This window comes from Cupressus sempervirens, chromosome 5 (assembly GCF_028749045.1).
Source record: "Cupressus sempervirens isolate cs-2001-9-10 chromosome 5, ASM2874904v1, whole genome shotgun sequence".
Classification (NCBI taxonomy): domain Eukaryota; kingdom Viridiplantae; phylum Streptophyta; class Pinopsida; order Cupressales; family Cupressaceae; genus Cupressus; species Cupressus sempervirens.
In genome coordinates, this window is record NC_143122.1 from 396,315,378 (window position 1) to 396,334,508 (window position 19,131).

At 32.3% G+C, this 19,131-nt stretch overlaps 1 protein-coding gene across 1 annotated transcript; it reads left to right on the top strand.

Moving 5' to 3' along the window:
- Positions 1-2,026: 2,026 nt before the first annotated feature.
- LOC149556478 (uncharacterized) lies at positions 2,027-18,887 on the top strand. Its single transcript, XM_089829856.1, has 8 exons — positions 2,027-2,434; positions 15,938-16,012; positions 16,124-16,150; positions 16,353-16,538; positions 17,252-17,437; positions 17,621-17,674; positions 17,823-17,963; positions 18,498-18,887. The coding sequence occupies exons 1-8, from the start codon at positions 2,027-2,029 to the stop codon at positions 18,885-18,887; spliced, it is 1,467 nt and encodes a 488-aa protein (XP_089685982.1).
- Positions 18,888-19,131: the final 244 nt, after the last annotated feature.

The following is a 19,131-nucleotide window of genomic DNA, read 5'->3' on the forward strand; positions in this document are numbered from 1 at the left end:
ACAACTAGACATGATAGGGACCACTATTCAACCACCCTAGCTATGAAAGATGGGCAGAGCAATACATAGAAAGGTTTGGCATGAAAGTTAGGGAGTATAGATTAGAGAATGGCTGGCACAACCTATCTGTGATATCATTGGACCTTAACCCCCTGATGGTTTTACTGAATGTCACCTTCATTAAAAATGATAGGGACTCCATCATTTGGGGAGACACCTTGAACGAGCTTTATTCTGTTCCTTCTGTTTATTTCTCTTTATGGGACAGGATGGAGTAACCTATTTGGGCCAAAGCTTGGGTTTTTGGTCTCACACCTAAAATCAACATTTTCTTCTACCTCCTCCTGCAAGAAAAAATTCTCACCTTGGATAATTTAGCCAAGAGAGGCCAAATTATCCCCAATAGATGTTTCCTCTGTAAGCATGAACTGGAAACGGTCAATCATTTATTCATCCACTCCCCCTACTCTTCCAAGGTGTGGATCTTCCTAACTAAGGATCTTGGATTAAGTTGGTGCCCCCTGGCTAGTATCTTGGATTTCTTCTACTAGTGGAGAAGCCATCACTCTAGTTTGAACTCTCAGTTAATGAGCTCCTGGACTCTCCCACACTTCTGTTGGGGAATTTGGAAATAGCACAACAATAGAATATTCAGAGAAAGAGAGTCTCCAAAGTTCATAATCACTGAGAAAATAGAAGGTCTCATTCTGGAGAACTTTGCAATAACTAAAGGAGGAAATATCAAGGAAGGTGGAATCAGAAAAGCTAGTAAGAAAGATAGGCCCATGAGAAGACATGAAGCAAGATGGTCTTTTCCCCTTGAGGAATGGTACAAAGCCAACTTTGATGGGGTGGCAAAGGGGAACCCCGGTCCGACCCGAAGTGGAGACATAATTAGAAATAGTTCAGGTGGAGGAATTGCGGCCATTTCATTCCCTCTTGGTCACCAGACAAACCACTTTGCTGAAGCCAATGCTTAAGATGGCCTTCGCCTCTAGGATTGAGTACCTGGGACGACTCCCTAAACATCATCAATTGCATCAAAGGTCAATCTGTACCTTCCTAGATAATTTCCAACATCATAGAGGACATCAAATCTGAGTTGGGCAAGTTCAAAAAGACTCATGTCAGACACACTTACTGGGAAGCCAACTCAGTTGCTGACTAGTTTTCCAATGATGTCATCACCAGAAACTTGATGATGACATGGATGAATGGAGATGAAATCCCAGTTACGACGATTGAGTTGATCTAGTAGGATAGAATCTAGGGTACAAATATAATCCCATTTTAATAATGAAAGGATTTGCTAAATTTCATGTCGGAGAGGGAGTTATTAGAAATCATGCAGAGCCCTTTTCAAGTCATAATTATGCGTATGGAATGCATGCTTCGAGGGCTGGCAAGAATAGAACCACTAAATATTGTAAAAATGTCTTCATTTTAAGTGCCCCAAGGAAAATTGAGCACTGTAAAATAGCTAGTGGTATAGGATTTGTAGAGCCAAAGGCAACCATGGTCAGAGAGAGGATCAGAAGAGAGCCCTAGGGGGAGTCGAAGAGCTGGAAGGAGAAGAAGAAAGTGTGGCACAAACTCGAAAAAGGCGGCATCACCAATTTTATGGAGAAGCTTCACGGCTTCGAAGCTAGGGTTACCAAGATAATGATGGAAACATGGAGCAATGAGAGAGTCAAAATTGATGGTGTTACCCATCAAATTTTTGAGGGCTTGATCGTGGAGGTGACGAACATTCCCCAAAAAGGCATGAATTTTTACAGGGACAAAAAGATGTTGGCCAATGTAGTTAGCAAATTTATCAAGGATGAAATGGAGAAAGATAAACTTGTCAAGATTGATACCTACTACGACATAGAATCCATCAAAAAAATTTGGAGGTATGTTCTTAGGATCCTAATTGAGTATATCACTCTCGACCCCAGGTTCGACAGGGTAAGAATGAACCATTTATTTTTGTTAAACTAGGCATGGTGTTAAAATTTATCTTCCCTTTTATCTTTACACTTCCATGTCCAAGAGTATTGAGGGTTTTAAGAAAAAGCCTATTACCATCCCTGCCCTCCATGAAGGCCTTCTGCTCCTGGTTTATGAGTTTTTGAAAATTCAAACCAGAGGACAATCCCTTGGTGACCCAGGTTGTGCTTTAGAGGACACTACTAGTTCTAATTCTAGGGATGTTCAGGTAGTGAAAATTGAGGATGAGGAAAATGCCTCCTATGCCATCTTTGCCCACAATCCCCCTAATCCTAGTAGAAAGAGCCCTAGATGCCTCCCTCCCCCTCTCCCCAAGCCTGAGCCTCGAGAGGCAGATAGTGAGAAAGAAGAGGAGACTGACATAGACTCTGAGGATGAGGATAAGGAGCTAGGGAAGGATAATTTGATAGAAGAGAAGGGGAGAGAAAGTGACATGGAGGAGGTGGCTCTTGATGCCCCCCCAGGAAAAGAAAAGTTGACTAGGCCCTACCCCAAGTAGACCTTAAAGCCCAATGTGTTGAGACCCCTGGCCTTGTCCTGCCCACATCAGTGCCTAAGGAGATGATTGAAATTATGGTGGAAAAAATTGGAGAGGTGATTAGGAAGAACATGAGGAGGGCTTGGAGGAATTTTAATTTGGATACTACAAGTTTGGGTATTGTTAGAGAGCCAATGAATATCCAGGTGTTGGAAGACCTTGATAGCAGAACCCATTATGATGAGCTAATTGACCCTTCTCTGTTGGTCATTTATGACAATGCGTGGAAAACCAACTTCAACCTCTTGAACAACGTGAAGAATAGCTTGATTGATAACTTATGTTCCATCAAATGTTTGTTTCAAGAAATTGAGGCTCTAAAGCATAAGAAAAACCAAGATAGTAGCCAGAACATCCATAGGGACTAGGTGACCACAAGAAGGAAGATAGATCAGGAAGGCAGTCAAAATATCTGCAGTGGCAAAGACACCAAAGACAAACAAGAGGATAGACTCTCCTTGGTTGAACAGAAAGTCCAGAGGTTTGATGCCATCCACCAGATCATGACAAAACAAATCATGGACACTCTGCACACCCTAAATGAGAACATTGTCACTCTGGGGGATTCTCTGATGAGAGTCGGCCTTGGTGGGAACATGATGCACAAGACCAAGCTAGACTTTGGCCAAGAAGAGGCTGCTTGGAAAGATTCCAAGGACCAGGTGGACCAAGTGGAAACCCAGAACAAGAACTAGGAAGGAACGGACAATCAGAAGGATAACAAAGCTGCAGAAACTTTGTAGGAACTAGATAAGGACAACCATTAGTATGTTTCTCTTTTGTTTTTTCTCATAGTTTTTTTGGGTGCTGGCTTTTGCCTCCTGGCCTTGGGCCTTTTGTTGGTTTTGGCTTTTCGTAGCAATTTCATGTTAGCTAGACTTTTTAAATTTGTATCTTTATGCTGTAAAACAATACGTAGATGACACTATATTGCTAGGAAAAAGCATAGTTTCTGAGGCATCAGGACTTAAAAGCAACATTAAATCTTATATGGTGGCATCCAGCCAAAAAGTAAATGAGAATAAATTGGAAATCTATTTTTTAAATACTAAAAAAGAAATAGAAGATTAGATATGTAAGTTGATGGGTTATTAAAAAGGTCACTTTCCTTGTAAATATTTGGGCATTGCTCTAGAGAAGGGTGCAAAATCTAGTAAGGTATGGCATAACACCTTGAATAAATTGGATACTAAGATTGGTAGCTGGAAAGATAAATGGCTCTCAAAAGCAAGAAAAACTACTAAAATTAGTTCTATTTTATCAATCATTCCTATCTATCCTCTTTCCTACCTCCCTATCTCTAAAAGTAATCACCTAAAATTCTAAGCCAAGCTCAGGAATTTCCTATGAAAGACTGCAAAGAAGACAAGAAATTGGCGCTAATCAAATGGGATAATATTTTTAAACCTAAGGACATGGGTGGTCTTGGGATTAAGAATTTGGAATGGCAAAACGAAGCCCTAGGAGCTAAATTAATTTGGCATCTTTTTAAAGAAAGAGATCACAAATGGGCAAAGATTTTATATAACAAATATCTCAATGTGGAAGACCCTCTATCAATTTTTAGAATGAAGAACCCCCCTAAAGGCTCAGAATGTTGAAATTTTATGCTGAAGTGTTGGTTTTTAATTTGTAAGTTTCTCACCTGGGATGTCAGTTTGGGAGATGAGGCCTTATTTTGGGAGGACTACTAGGATGGACACCCTCATCTTGGGATGGACACCCTCATTTAGTTTCTAAACCTTTCCCTAAGGAGCTCAAGGATAAATTAGTCTCTCTTTGGGGTGTTAAAGTTAGTAACTATAAGATAAAAATCTCCTTTAAAGGAACAGACAAATAGGTCTGGAAGTCTTTGGAAGGGGTGGAAGTAGATGCAATGGCTAGAGAGGCCTTTAAAAAGATTTTTTCAAATATGGAAGTCAAGCAATCAAAGAAGAAAGATGAACTTATTTGGGAAGCAACAAATGATGGAAAATATTGCATGAGGAATGGTTACAAAGCTCTGATTCATTCACAAAGATGGAACAAAATAGATATCCCTCTCAAGCTATGTTGGGATGCCGCTTGTCTCCCTAAGGTAGGATTCTTCTTATGGGTTGCTCTTCAGAACATAATTTTAACGGTAGATAGGTTATGCAAATTTGGCTTTCAAGGCCCATCCAGATGCGTGTTATGTAAACAAAATAGCGAAGATGTGGACCACCTACTATATAGTTTTTCCTTTTCTCAAGCATGTTGGGAATGGATTAGACTTAGGTTGGGGTGGTCTACGCCTTTGCCGAAATCTTTACTGGATCTCCTCAAAGGATGGCCTACAAATTTGGTTAAAGGTATTTATAGTATATTATGGAATATATGCCCCTCAATTATTTCATGGGAAATCTAGAAAGAGAGGAATAGACATATTTTTCATGACTCTAAATTAAAGTGTGAGGAGTTAATTTTAAAAATTGAGGCTAGTATAGTGGAAGTAACTAACTCCCATCTAAGAAAGGCTAGGAAAGAGGAAGGATGCTTTTCTTCATGGGATGGTCTCATGAAGAAGAATTGGGTCAACTTGATTAACCCCCCTCTAGTTTACTTAAATAAAAGTAAGGAAGCAAGGAAAAATTTAAAATGGACTCCCCCTCCCCCCCTCCGCACCGAAAGGATGGTTTAAACTCAACTTTGTCGGAGCAACTAGAGGCAATCTAGGGATGGCAAGGATTGGTTGTATCATTAAAAATGACATAGGAAAATGGATAGCTAAAAAAACTATGTCTATTGGGCCCACCTCCAACAATCTAGCTTAACTAGAAGCTTTGGAAAAAGTTCTGCAGCTATGTCATAAATTAGGGGTGACAAAAGTTATCATAGAAGGTGACTCTCACATCATCTTAAACATGATTAGGAAATGTACCACCCCTAATTGGGTCCTCAACTCTAAATTAGGTGAAGTACTCGAGTCTTTAGACTGTTTTGTTGAGAATAGGATATGTCACATTTTTCATGAAGGTAACCAGAAGGCGGATCGACTAGCCAATAAACGTGTTGATGGTATTAATTTCCAGGTCGTTAATAAAGTATAACCGGTCTTAGCTATTTTTCCCAAGTTACCATTAATTCTTTCCACTCTCAAGTTTATTTAGCCTCTAATCTTAGGAGTTCGCTTTATTCTTGTTGTTTCTTTTTAATGACATCCTTGTATTATGGTATGCATGCCTCGGTTGCCATCTATGTTAGCTACTATGATTGGTCCTTGATAGAGCTTTTGAATATCTTTTCGCTAATCATAAGGAAAGGTGGCATCTTAGGTTTTTATTTAAAGATGGCATTGACATCATGAATTTTTCCCCTATGGCTCCTCCATCATTTTCCTTGTGATTGCGATCAGATGATGTCATTGATTCATGAGGTCATGCTAGAGTGGCTTCTAGACCCTTCGCTCCTTTTTTTTGTTTTATTAGTGACTGTCATTTTCCTCATACATTATCTGGCACGTCTGTATCTACAAATGGAAATTGGCATCTATGTTTTTCATGCTAAGGAAACTCGCACCATGGCTTTCTGTGGCAATGTTAAACTAGAGCATTGGAATAGAATTCTACAGTCGATCGATGATATGTCAAGAATTACTGTGAGCAAGGCCATAGGGGAAGGTGTCTTTAACTATGAATTCACATAGAGGAAAAACAGTGATGTAATTGGTGCCTTCATTGGTTGCATGGTGAGAGTGAGGGTAGAGCACGAATTCATAATCCAGCTTTGTTGTGATATTTTTGACCCTACCTAGAGAAATGGGCTCGAGCAAGTAGTTAGGAGCATTGATGATAAGCTACGGATTCCTCTCCCTAAGAAATACATGCAACTTCCACCAGGGTCACCAGACTTAGAGGTCACCTACCACCACCCTTCGCTGATGATTCGTGAGAACCTCACCTTCAACAAGGAATGGCCCATGATGGAGGCAAGTATCCATTTTCTTCTACACTAGAGGGGCATTGTGGTAGAGGAGAATAGGGCTTGGCTTACAAATTACCCAAGCGTCTCCAATGCATATATACATCCTAGGGTAGTTTTTGACAATCTGGACACCCTAAGCTTTTGCATCCCAAATTCGGAGAAGATCAGTCAGGCTAAATTTGGTTTCAAATTCCCCCTCAACTTTCATGTGGAAAATCCTAATGATATCTCTAAAGTGATTATGGTATTCCCAAAGTAAGGTTCTCTTAAATGCCAGTATTTCCCTAGGTTTTTGCTAATAGGATTGATAACAATGTATCCCTGCTAAAGGGTTTTTGTAATGGACTCTAGCGACATGGCTCAGTGGTTTGTAGTAGTTCTTAAGCATTTTGGTTTTGTATGACACTCTAGGTTTCAGGCGTATATAGACTATGAAATCTCTTTTATCATGGACTTGTAAATCGGTGTATTATGATATCAATGATATAAGATTAATGTTTGATGTTAGCTCTAGTTCCTCTGTTTTCATAAAATATGTGTTATTATCTTCTCATTGATGTTGAAAGGCCCTTTTAATATAGTAGAGATAGGGTGAGTTCTAGTGGAAGTAAAGTAGGATGGTTATTCAAAATCTTTAGTTAGATGAAGTGATTTAGTTATGAGTATGACCATAGATATTTGTTTTACACTTATGGATGTTGATGTTTCAGTATATTACGTGCTTCTTGTGATAATATTTTGATTGACTTCTCAGATTTAAAGTCTGTATCATAATTCTTGGGAATATGGAGGATCTTCTTGTGATTTTGGTTAAAGGAAGGTACTCGGTTTTGTTTATAGTCAACCAAAATTTTGAAGATAAACAGGGATGGTTACAATGAGATTTTCTTACAAAGTACTTCACATTTCACTTGCATGTGTTTGGCTTAATTAGTGGAATTTATAACGTATTGTACTTAATGTAATTGCATTAAGTTATCTGCCTCTATCCCTAGATGGTCTCTAGTTTATGTTTTCATCGCTCTATTGCTATCCGGTTTCTACACCTATTATGTTACTGTTACTATTTAATAAGGCATCTAAAGTTGGGCTTGTAGTTTTGTGGTGTTGGCTAGAGTATGATAAAAGGAACTGGTGATGGATATGTCCAGTCTTGCTTGCTGGAAGTGAGCATTCAAATCTAAAGCCATATTTCGGCCTTGTGATTGACATGTTCTCAACTTTTGGCTTTAATTCATTTTTTAATGTCCTATTTGGTTAGGCATTATTAGTTTTATGATCTGGATTTATAGAAGAGATCTTTTTTGCATCTTATGTTGGCTTATTTTATTATTTTATTAGGATTTAAGCACTAACTTGCTTTAGAAGGATTTCTCTCTTAATATTTATTATTAACCAGTTTGATTGCAAGATAGTTAGACAGGGATGAGCGCATTTGGTTTCTATGGATAATAGAAAGGAAATATTGGAATCCTTGGATTGGTGGCTTCATAGAGTGATGTATCTAATTTCTATGTAATCAAATATTTCTAATGTAAGGGAAAATCAGGATTTCTAACTGGGGTATGCCCCTTTTATTTTGTAATAATATAGGACTAAGGTCTCGGGCTAGACTAGAGGTTTTTTTTCCTCATTCTTTCCTACCAATGCCCGTTTGAATGGTGGAACACTATTGTAATTATTTTATTATGAATAATATAATATCATGGCCTTGGTTGTTTACCGATCAAAAAAATAATTAAAAAATAAAATAATTTAATTTAATAAAACTCCTAAATAATAATTATTAAATTAAATAAATATAAATACGCCTAAATTAGAATTTTAATAAAATCTTTTAAATTTAATTATTTTATTTAATCAATTTCTCAATTAATTAAATATTAAATTTTCTTTATAAAATTTCTATTAAATTAAATCATTAAATTATCTTTTAATTTGATTTAATTATAATAGAAAATCATCACAGACCCACAAGATAAAATATGAAAACCCATCATAAAGTACAAAATACCAAAACAAACTTTAGGGTCAAAATCACAAATTCACGTCACTTGATGAATTTGGAAAGGTGAAACTAACTCAGATACTTGTCCTATTTCCTGTTTAGGATTTGGACTCAAGAGTTATCTCCCCACTTATACCATTGAAATATTGTGATAAGGTATGCTCATCCTGGAAATTTAGGGAAGTTGATACTTGGTATCTGCAATCTGCATAAAATCCATGCATGTACAAACACATATATTCTAAACTAAATAGACAATGGCGAGAAGTGGTACATTGTGTAGATCCCAACTAGCAAGTGACTACGACTCCCTCCCTCAACCACATCAAGAATGTCAATCATAAAGTAAAACATACGTGTACACCATACACATGCAAGTATGGGGTAAGTATCCATATAATTGCATATAAATCATTCCTCTAACTAACATCATGAAATAACTGAAATCACTAACTGAACATACATATATCATCATTGAAATAATCATAAACAAATTAAATAACTAGCAACTCATCACATATAATCAACTAAGTATGAAATAATGTAGATCCCAACTAGCAGGTGACTACGACTCCCTCCCTCAACCACACCAAGAATGTCAATCATAAAGTAAAACATACATATACACCATACACATGCAAGTATGGGGTAAGTATCCATATAATTGCATATAAATCATTCCTCTAACTAACATCATGAAATAACTGAAATCACTAACTGAATATACATATATCATCATTGAAATAATCATAAACAAATTAAATAACTAGCAACTCATCACATATAATCAACTAAGTATGAAATAACATTTAATCCAATCTGGTAACTAGGTACTGTCAATCATAAAATATAAACAAAAAATTGGCCTAAAAGAATCTGACAATACAACAGAAATATCAAGTAGGGGTAGGCATTACAGTACATGCATATGCATAAATGTATATATACATATACCTATACATATACATATACATAAAAAAAATACACACACATATATATATGTATATGTGTGTGTAGGTATGTGTGTATATATATACATATGTATATATATGTATATACATGTGTATATATATGTATATACATGTGTATATATACACATGTATACATATATGTATATGTTTATGTATATATACATGTGTGTGTTTGCGTATATATTATGGATCTTATTTATGGTTTCTAATTTTGAAGGGATGGAGTGGATTCCCCATATTATCAATGGAAACTCTTGACCTTTTAGTTATACACTCATTTGAGAAGTTTATAAATTGGTTTTATTTTTTAAAAATACTAAAACTTAATCAAACAAATTGAATTCATTTGAAATCTAGTTCTAAAATTATAATAAAAATCTATCTCTTATAATCTTTCTCAACTTCTCTTAATTAAGTATCACAATTTTTTCTATTCAAATTTGTATTATCTATTTCTATTCAATTTTTGAGTTGTTAATTTTAACTAATTATTAATAATAAACTAACAATTTTAGTCCCACATTTTTACCTATGCCTACAAACTATTATGTGTGGAATATGAAATTTACACATGATGACATAAGAAAGAGATTTGTGATTTAATTTTTTAAAAAAATTGAATGTGAATGTTTATTCAAAATTAAATTTTTAGTAAATTGTTATTTTTGTATCGGTATAGTAAATTGTATTTTTAGATGTAAAGACTATTATATTTATAATTATTATATATTTTTAATTTTTTCTTATTATTTATTTTCCTTAAAAAAAAAATTAAATTAAATTTTTTTTAGTTATTTTATTTTAATTTTGGATTTTATTATTTTTTTCTTGATATTAAATTGTTTTCATTAGTATAAAAATAATAAAATAATAAAAATAAAAACTAGAATATTTTAGAAAATAATCTTATATTATTATTTTTATCAGTAAAAGGCCTAGGTCACACATTTTTATTATTCATTAATCAAAGTTGAACATGTATTCTCTAGTCTCATCTGAGGACAGTTGTCCACTGAAAATACAATAGATAATATAGGGCCATTCCTATATTTACACTGATTTCACTAATTAGGGCATTCCCCATTTTGCATTTTTAACTTTCATCTCAAGCTTTTCCTCATTTTATTTCAATATGAAAAGTCTTCTCTGGTTAGTAGGTCACATTCTTCCTACTTTGACTTCAAACTAAGTTGACCATTTTATTTAGCTTGCGTACCTCACTTCTTGGACAAGATCATTGTTAGAATTAATCATTCCTTAATCAATTTTCATTTGTTAATCTTAGTCATAATATTTAATGCTTCATATTAAATAGAAAAAACTAACAACTCAAGTTTAAAAACTAACCATACATTTAGCTTCCCTAAAAATAATTCATGTCTAATTTAAATTGTTCTTAAAAACCATTCATATTATATCAATGCCTATCTTTTTCTCTATTGAAGATTTTATTGATCTTACTCAAACATATGTCTAATTTATAAACTGATCTGATGATTTATGTCTAGTAATAATATGGGTTCTTCATTAATTTCATTTCTTTCTTTTATTTTGAATTTTGTTATGCTAGATGTATTTTAGCTTAGAAGAATTAGGCTTGATGTCATATCTACTATAATAAAGTAGGATTTGTGCTTGCTTTTATTCTTCATATTCTACTCATTACATATAATTCATAAATATGCCCATTACATATATTAAACCTAAGAGTCCTCATTATTCTACTTTGAATCCTAGAAGTGTAACACTAGAATGACATAACTACTATCTAGATAATACTCCAACTATAATTGTTGATAAGATTTTACCTTTGGGTTACTATAGTCTACATAAGGGCAGAAGTTTCACAATCTTTAATCCTTACTAATGTATAGTCTATATATTATACATTATAACATTATTCTTAGAATTACCTCACTACACAGTTTGAAAATCCAATGGTGTATATCATTATAGTCCTTTTTAACATAATGGGTTTTGAATTACTAAACTGAGTCTAAAATTATTTCCCATTATAGCTTGGTTGTCCTATATAATCTAGCTCATGAGAAGATCATGAAGCTTGATGGGATTCTATAGATTTCCTCTATTACTATGAATCGTTACCTTCTAATAACACAAGTAATTGCCTTTGAAGAGCTCCTTAGTTCTTTCATTTATTGGAAGATAAGACAATGATTACTAGCCTTGATTAATAAATATCATATACCAAGCAAGGCAAGAAGACATAGAAGAAATCATGAACTAAATCACAAAGCCCACAATATGATCTAATGAAAGTAAGGATGTAAAACATATCAAAATAATGTGAATCTAATACAATAGCATGCAAAGATCTAACTCCAAAATCAAAAGATGAAATGTTGCATCTTAGGTTCACCAATTTAAATGTACATGGTAAATACACAAGAAAATGTAAAGGGGAATCCAACACCACAAAAGAAAGTGTTGACATGGTTTGGTTCTCCAATTATTGTTGAGGGTTGGAAATGTGAGTCAGGGATAAGAAAGTCTAAGTGCATCACATGACTTACAAATATAAACAGAGAGGCAAGTCAAGGAGATAGGTCCTTTCAATCCCAATCCTAAAGAACTAGATCTAGAAATATTAGTGCTAACCAAATGAGAAAGGGGCACCAATGCAAACTAGGTCTAGGGAAGAACAGGGGAAATGATAACCAAATCCTTGAAAACCCTAGATGATATGATAAGATAGGGTCAGATATGTAATGTAACAAATAGATATGATGAAAGGATAAAGAGGATATAGACACACCTTTAAACCTTAGGTTTTTGTTTGATGTACTGAACATAATTGCTCAAAATCATCGGATCTAGGGCTTAGACTATGCAACAGACAAAACTCAAAAAGTGTTCAATGATCTGCTAGGGTAAAAATAGATGACCAAGGGTGATCCAATCCACATTGTGTACCAAGGGTGACCTATTCAACCTTCAAAGAATGAATGTGAAGCTATTTCTATTTTCACAATTCTGAAGAAAGAAGAAAAGGGTACTCAGATTTGTAACTTGCAATAAAAAGGGATTTTTGGTTTCTTCTTTTTGTTGATGGGTGTTTTCCTTGGTCAAATACAAATTTAGGAATTAAACTTGAATTGAAATAATTGAAATTGCATAAATATAAAGAAAATGTAAAAATTCACCTTACAATAGTAGGATCCCTTGAATCAAATGCAATTTTCTTCCTTCGCCAATTCACTTGGATCAAAAAGATGATTATGAATGGATGTAGAAGATGCAAAAAAGGATCTTGAATGGGTTGAAAGAGATCTTGAGGATGACTCCCTCAATTTATTAAATCCTTGATCTTCAATGGAGGAATTGCTTGAAGGATGTTTTAAGACTTGAAGGCATGAAAACTTGAATGCTTGAGACCTTGAGAGCTTGTATGTGTATAACCTTGGATGCTTATATAGTATTGTGTACATGCATGATATGAGATGTTGTATGATGCCAAATGGAGGAAATGGAAGGGTTTATAAATGGTTTAGAATTAACTAACTCTTATTGGATAACCTACCTAATAATTAACACCCCAAAATTAATTAGACACAAGATCCAAGCATAGAATCCAAAAGAGGGCTTGGTTAGGGATGCACTATGTCTCTAATTTTACCATTAGTAATGCACTAGAATGTTGACTAGGAAATTGAGAAACATTTGAAAATATGTAAGAAATAGGCCAACTCAGAAGCCTAAAATACCATTCAAATGCATTCCTAATGGCATCATTAGAGATACTAAAATGAGGTGCATAAAACATGGAAATTAAACCAAAAACACCCTCTCAATGCAGTTCTGATGCTTTTCCTTTCTTTTCAAGCGTGGAAATATTGCTCTTATGTTGACAAAACACACCAAGTAAACAAAAGAAAATAGATTAGTGAGGTCAAGAATACCATATATGTGGTCGCAAGAATGAGAATTACAATTTCAATTTATAGAGTTTTGAGACTCAAATGAACAAACAAGATCAAAGTCCAATTGATGAACAAGATCAAATAAGAGGACTAAAATTTTGAAAACAATGAGATTATGAAAAATGGAAGAGTTGCATTTCAAAAATGCCATAATTATGGAACTATGTGACAAATTAATTGCACAATTTTTTTGTCACAAATATGACAATTCATGACAACTTATGACATGATTGAATGTACAAATTAGCGACGACATAATTAGGGAGAAATTGTCAATCTAAATTAATAGGTAGAAGGTGTAAGGAAGTGGAAGCTAAACTTTATGAACACAAGTACAATTAGAGGAATTTGCAAATAGAGGCCATATAAATTATTCACATTTATGTTAAGGGACGTTTTGAAAAAAAGATGAGCCATAAGGGTTGGCCATGTTTTAGAGTCTACAAATGTTACCAAAATAAGATCTTATGTAAACTTATAATTTTACTAAAATGTGTGCATGCTTGTTTGAATTATTACCTCTTGAATTTCTATGTATGTTATTTTGGTGGGTATATTAAAAATCTATTTTTATATGAAAAGTTTGATAAATTTGAAGACATTATGTTTTTAGGTTGATGGAGACCTTATATGACACCTTGAAAATTTATATGACATTTAAAATTAGTAAAGGAATATCATATATATATATATATATAATATTAGTATATATTATTATATAATATTTATTATAAAATACAAATCAATTTAAAAATAATTAAATAAGTTATAATTATTTATAATTTTAAACATATTTTTAATAAGACTATGTAAATACAAATATTAAAACTAGTTATAATATTTTTTTAAAATTTTACGTTTACTAATAATATTTTATAATAAAAATCTTTAAACATATTTTTAATAAGAGACTTTGTAAATACAAATATTAAAACTTCTCATAATATTAAAAATTTTGATTTTACATTCATAAATAATATTTATTATAAATATACATTAATTTATAATATGTTTATACTAAAGTACAATAGTACATGATTGTCTTGATTTTGTCTTAAGCAATTAGTTCATTGTTGTCTAATTTGATTAGTTTTATATGTTAGTTTGAAAACATCAAATAAAAGAGATTGAAATGACTGAATGGTCATTAAATTTTTAGAGATGCACATTAAAAGGTGTGAATCTAAAAGAATAATTATATTGATAAGTGGGAAAAATTCTACTATTAATAAATAGAAATAGAAACATGGATTGGAATAGAAACATGGATTGGTGTTAAAATCTATAAAAAAGAAGATTGACAAGAGGAAGGTATTGATAAATAGAAATAGAAACATAGATTGGTATTAAGATCGATTATCTTACATATCTTACATTTTTTAGGAAACAGTAACTATACTACAAAAAAGATATATACCTTACTTCTTATTGTATATTTAAAAATTATTCAAATTATTTTACATTAACTAAGCAATATCTGATATTTTAGGATGCACATATATATAATATATTATCTTACATTCTTTTAGGAAACACTTAACTATACTACAAAAAAGCTATATACCTTACTCCTTACTGTATATTTAAAAATTATTAAAATTATTTTACATTAACTAAGCACTATCTGATATTTTAGGATGGAGTACATATATATAATATATGAAATCTATTCGACCTATTAAAACTATATGACAATTCAAGCTAGTCTTTATACTTTTAATCTTTCTTTCAACAACCCAAATTCAAATAAGCCCATAATTCTTATATGAAAATTTATTTTTATTCATTTTATAATATTTATATTTTGGCGTCCCATCATCACAAAAATCTGTGTCGATGTTTATTCAGTCATAAATACTTGTTGGTAACAACTGCAGTTTGACGTAGTTTGACTTTTTAGTTCATCTTTCTGCGTTATTCAGCGATAAATATTTGCTAATGACAACTACAGTTTGACTTTTCCATTGATCTTGTTCTCTGATAAATACCAAATGCTGTTTGATAGTTTCCAATGATCTTTCTCCGGAAATAAATACTTGCTAACAACTACGAAGCTCCACTTTTTCAAAAGATTAAAAGTCTTTAATTGAATGCCTTCTGATCTTCATGAAAAAATAAGTCTACATTTTTAACTGAATGATTATCCTTTGTGAACGCTTCTTTTCAAAATTAATAAAGAATCTAAAATTTTGGATAACTGAGAAATTGCAGACGAAAATTAAATCAATTCTAATCTCCGAACTTCAATTAATCTCTATCTTAAAATAGATCTAGATTTGCTACTGATAGCCTGTCGAGTCGATCCACTTAGACAAATATTGAAACAATCATAATCTTTTCTTCATCGAAATTTAGAAATAAATCTCCTTTTAACTCTATAAAACTAATCTTTTCTTCACCCATAACAGATTTGGGCCTCTTGTTCTTTTCGTCTCTCTTTTCCTCTGCTGAAATGTCTTCTTACAATGTATTCCCCTTATTCATTCCGTTTTTATTTATAAACTTCATATTGGCTGCTGATTTGCATCATATTCACCTCAATCAGATTTCTAACCTGCGCAACATGACAATTGATGAGTATGTTAATCATATTAATCCCCCAGCTGTGCATAAATTTCAGGTTTAATCATTTCTACTCAAACACAAATTTTTGTTAATTTGTTTCCATGAATGCATAAATTTAAATTGAATTCTATTAATATTTGTTTACAATTTATTTTTTTGGTTGTAGAACGCCAATGGGCAGACCGTGCTTTGTGTAAAATATGAAGATTAGATAGCCCTTCGATCTGGACACATTAATGTATGCTTTCACATCTTTCAGTTTTGATCATAAATATAAGATACCCGTTTTATTCATAAATATAAGATGGGTCTTTCAATATATTATAGATTAGTTTGTGTTAAGATTTTCTATCAATGTTTCGGATCATACTATTTGTATTGTTTGTGAATTGCAGAAGGATTCAAATCATCATAAATTGATGTACAAAAATTCTTCAATGAAAGTATGCCCAGAAGAAAGTGTGCCCATCTTGGAGATCACGCGTGAGAGTGTTGAAAGTTTTGGATCTATCAGAAATTTCTTAACCAGAAGATCTATTGTCCATACAGATGCTCATGTTCTGGACAATTTTGATGATAAGGTTTTGCTAGAATTTGTGTTAAATAAGTTTCATAAATGATTCGTTGAGATAAAAATAAATATAGGTAAAACAATAATGTTAGGTAAATTGTGAGTCTCTTATTTGAGAAGTTCGAATCTACTTACATTTAACTAATGGTTCCAACTACCCGCCTATCATTTACTCTTTATTAGTTTTTTTCTCCGGAGCCCTTTTTGAACCAGTTTTAAAATTTTGTCAAAAACTGAAAAAAAATCTTATGCATTTAGCTTAAGTCTGTTTTTTCCAATTTGATTATGTATATTTTTTTGTTATCAAGGTTTCTATCAATCTATTATTTTTAATCTCTATTTTTACTAATATTAGATTATAGAATTTGACTTAATTCATAATGCACAACATGCTAAAGGTTTTCACAAATGGAGTAGTAATAAGTTGGTTTAATTTTGAGAAAAACTCTATAATCAAAATCTATCTGAATTGGAATACTGTTTATATGAGTGACTTCTCACAAAGTCTCAATAGATTATCTCTATAAACATCAATTGTTCCATCCATTCTTACAAGAAATAGATTCTTGAAAATCCCTAATTTTATCTATAGAACAATAATTTGATATAAAATAGATGACAAAAAACTATACATAATCAAATCTAAATATCATTATAGATTGTAGAGATTTCATTATTTTCTCTACTTATTGATATTGGTTTATTGATTTTTTTCCATATTAGATTCAAAGACAGTGGGCAAAAGTACAAATAAGAGGCCAAAAAGATGAAGATATTATTGAAAGCACAGCCGCATTCAATGCATGGCAATCTTTCGTGGGAGCTGCTGATGATTATAGTCTCACTTCAATGTGGCTTTCGAAAAGGAAAGATGGTGTATTTAGGGAATTCATGGAAGCTGGTTTGCAGGTATGAATAAATGATCTATGAAAAATTAGTAGAAATAATACATAATATTTTCATACTAAATGAAAATATTTTATTTATTTCATTAATGGTATGTTTATTTCAATTAGCTCTTTACCCTGAATATGAAAAATTAGTAGAAATAATAATATTATTATTATACTAGAGTGTATATATGGCCTGCAGGTTTACCCAAAACGTTATAAGAGTACACGGCTTACATTTTATGTACATTATAAGGTGATAATTGAATTGTTCATCTTTCATAATATATATGGTTTTCTTATATATTCATATATGTTTAATAAATATTTTTAAATATATTTATTTATGTTACTGTTATAAATTTGATTCTTGTTTAAATTTATTATAAAATTGTATGATTTAGATAAATGGCTTGGAAGATGATTGTTACGATGTGGAGTGTGGGGCTTTTGTTCAAGTAGGGCAATTTTATCCGGGAATGCCAATTACAGATGTATCTGTTTATGACGGCCCACAAAGGGAGAGTTTGATAAGCATTAAAAAAGTAAGCATGAGTATCTCTACATTTAATATATACTAAAGTACTTTTTTAATTATAATATTTAATTCCACTCTATTGTTATTATATTTATTCTTTCGGGTTCATTTGGCAATGAATACAAGCAGAATAGGCATATGTAAATTCTTAAAATTTTGAATTCTTCATTTGGATGCATCAAATTGGAATTGGAATACGAAATAAAATAGGAATACGTATTTCAATTTTGGCCCAAAAATGAGGTTTTGCAATTCCACCCAAATAGGTGGAATTGGAATACATATTCCTATTCCAGTTTTATTTATTTTAGAAAACATAAATTTTTGGGTCCGCGAATTTCCCATCAAATTCTGGCTGAACCAAACAAGGAATAGGAATATGTACCCCCATTTTCTATTCTAGAATAAGTATTCCAGAATAGCTATTCCTATTCCCGCAATCAAACGGGAGTGTTTTGATTAGACAAATCAATTCTATTATTTGAATCATATTTGTATGGTTGTTATTTCTTACCATAATCTTTGTCTTTTTATTTTTTAGGAAACTAAGAGTGGCATTCCAGTGTGGGCACTCTATTTCCAAAATGAATATGTTGGCTATTGGCTTGCATCTTATTTTTCAGACTTAGCATTTTCTGGTGCCCAAGTTGATTTTGGAGGAGATGTAGCAGTGGCTAAAAATACTCCAGGAAATGTATTCCCAAAGACAGACATGGGCAGTGGACACTTTTCTAATGGTCGTTTCAAGAAAGCAGCTTATATTAAGAATATACAAATATATGATGCTAGTGGTAATATTATATCAGGAAGGAAAAGGAAATTTCAAGCAACTAAACCAAGTTGTTATGATATAGAAGGATTTGTTACAAATGGTGGGGATCTCATATACTTTGGAGGTCCTGGAGGTGATGTTCCCCAATGCAAAAATTAAATTATATCTCAACTAATCATCTATTATTATTTTTGGAACAATTATTACATTAATATATGAAGGAAATTTTTTGTTTTAATTACTATTTTTATATTATTTCTTTGTTTTTGGTAAGTAACATTATAAACGTTTATATTTGGCAATCATTTTTTAAAAAAATTTAAATGTTACATAGCTTTAAAATATATATTTTTAAATTAAAATGAATCAAAAAGTTATATTTGTGCACTTTTGTATTTCTTAA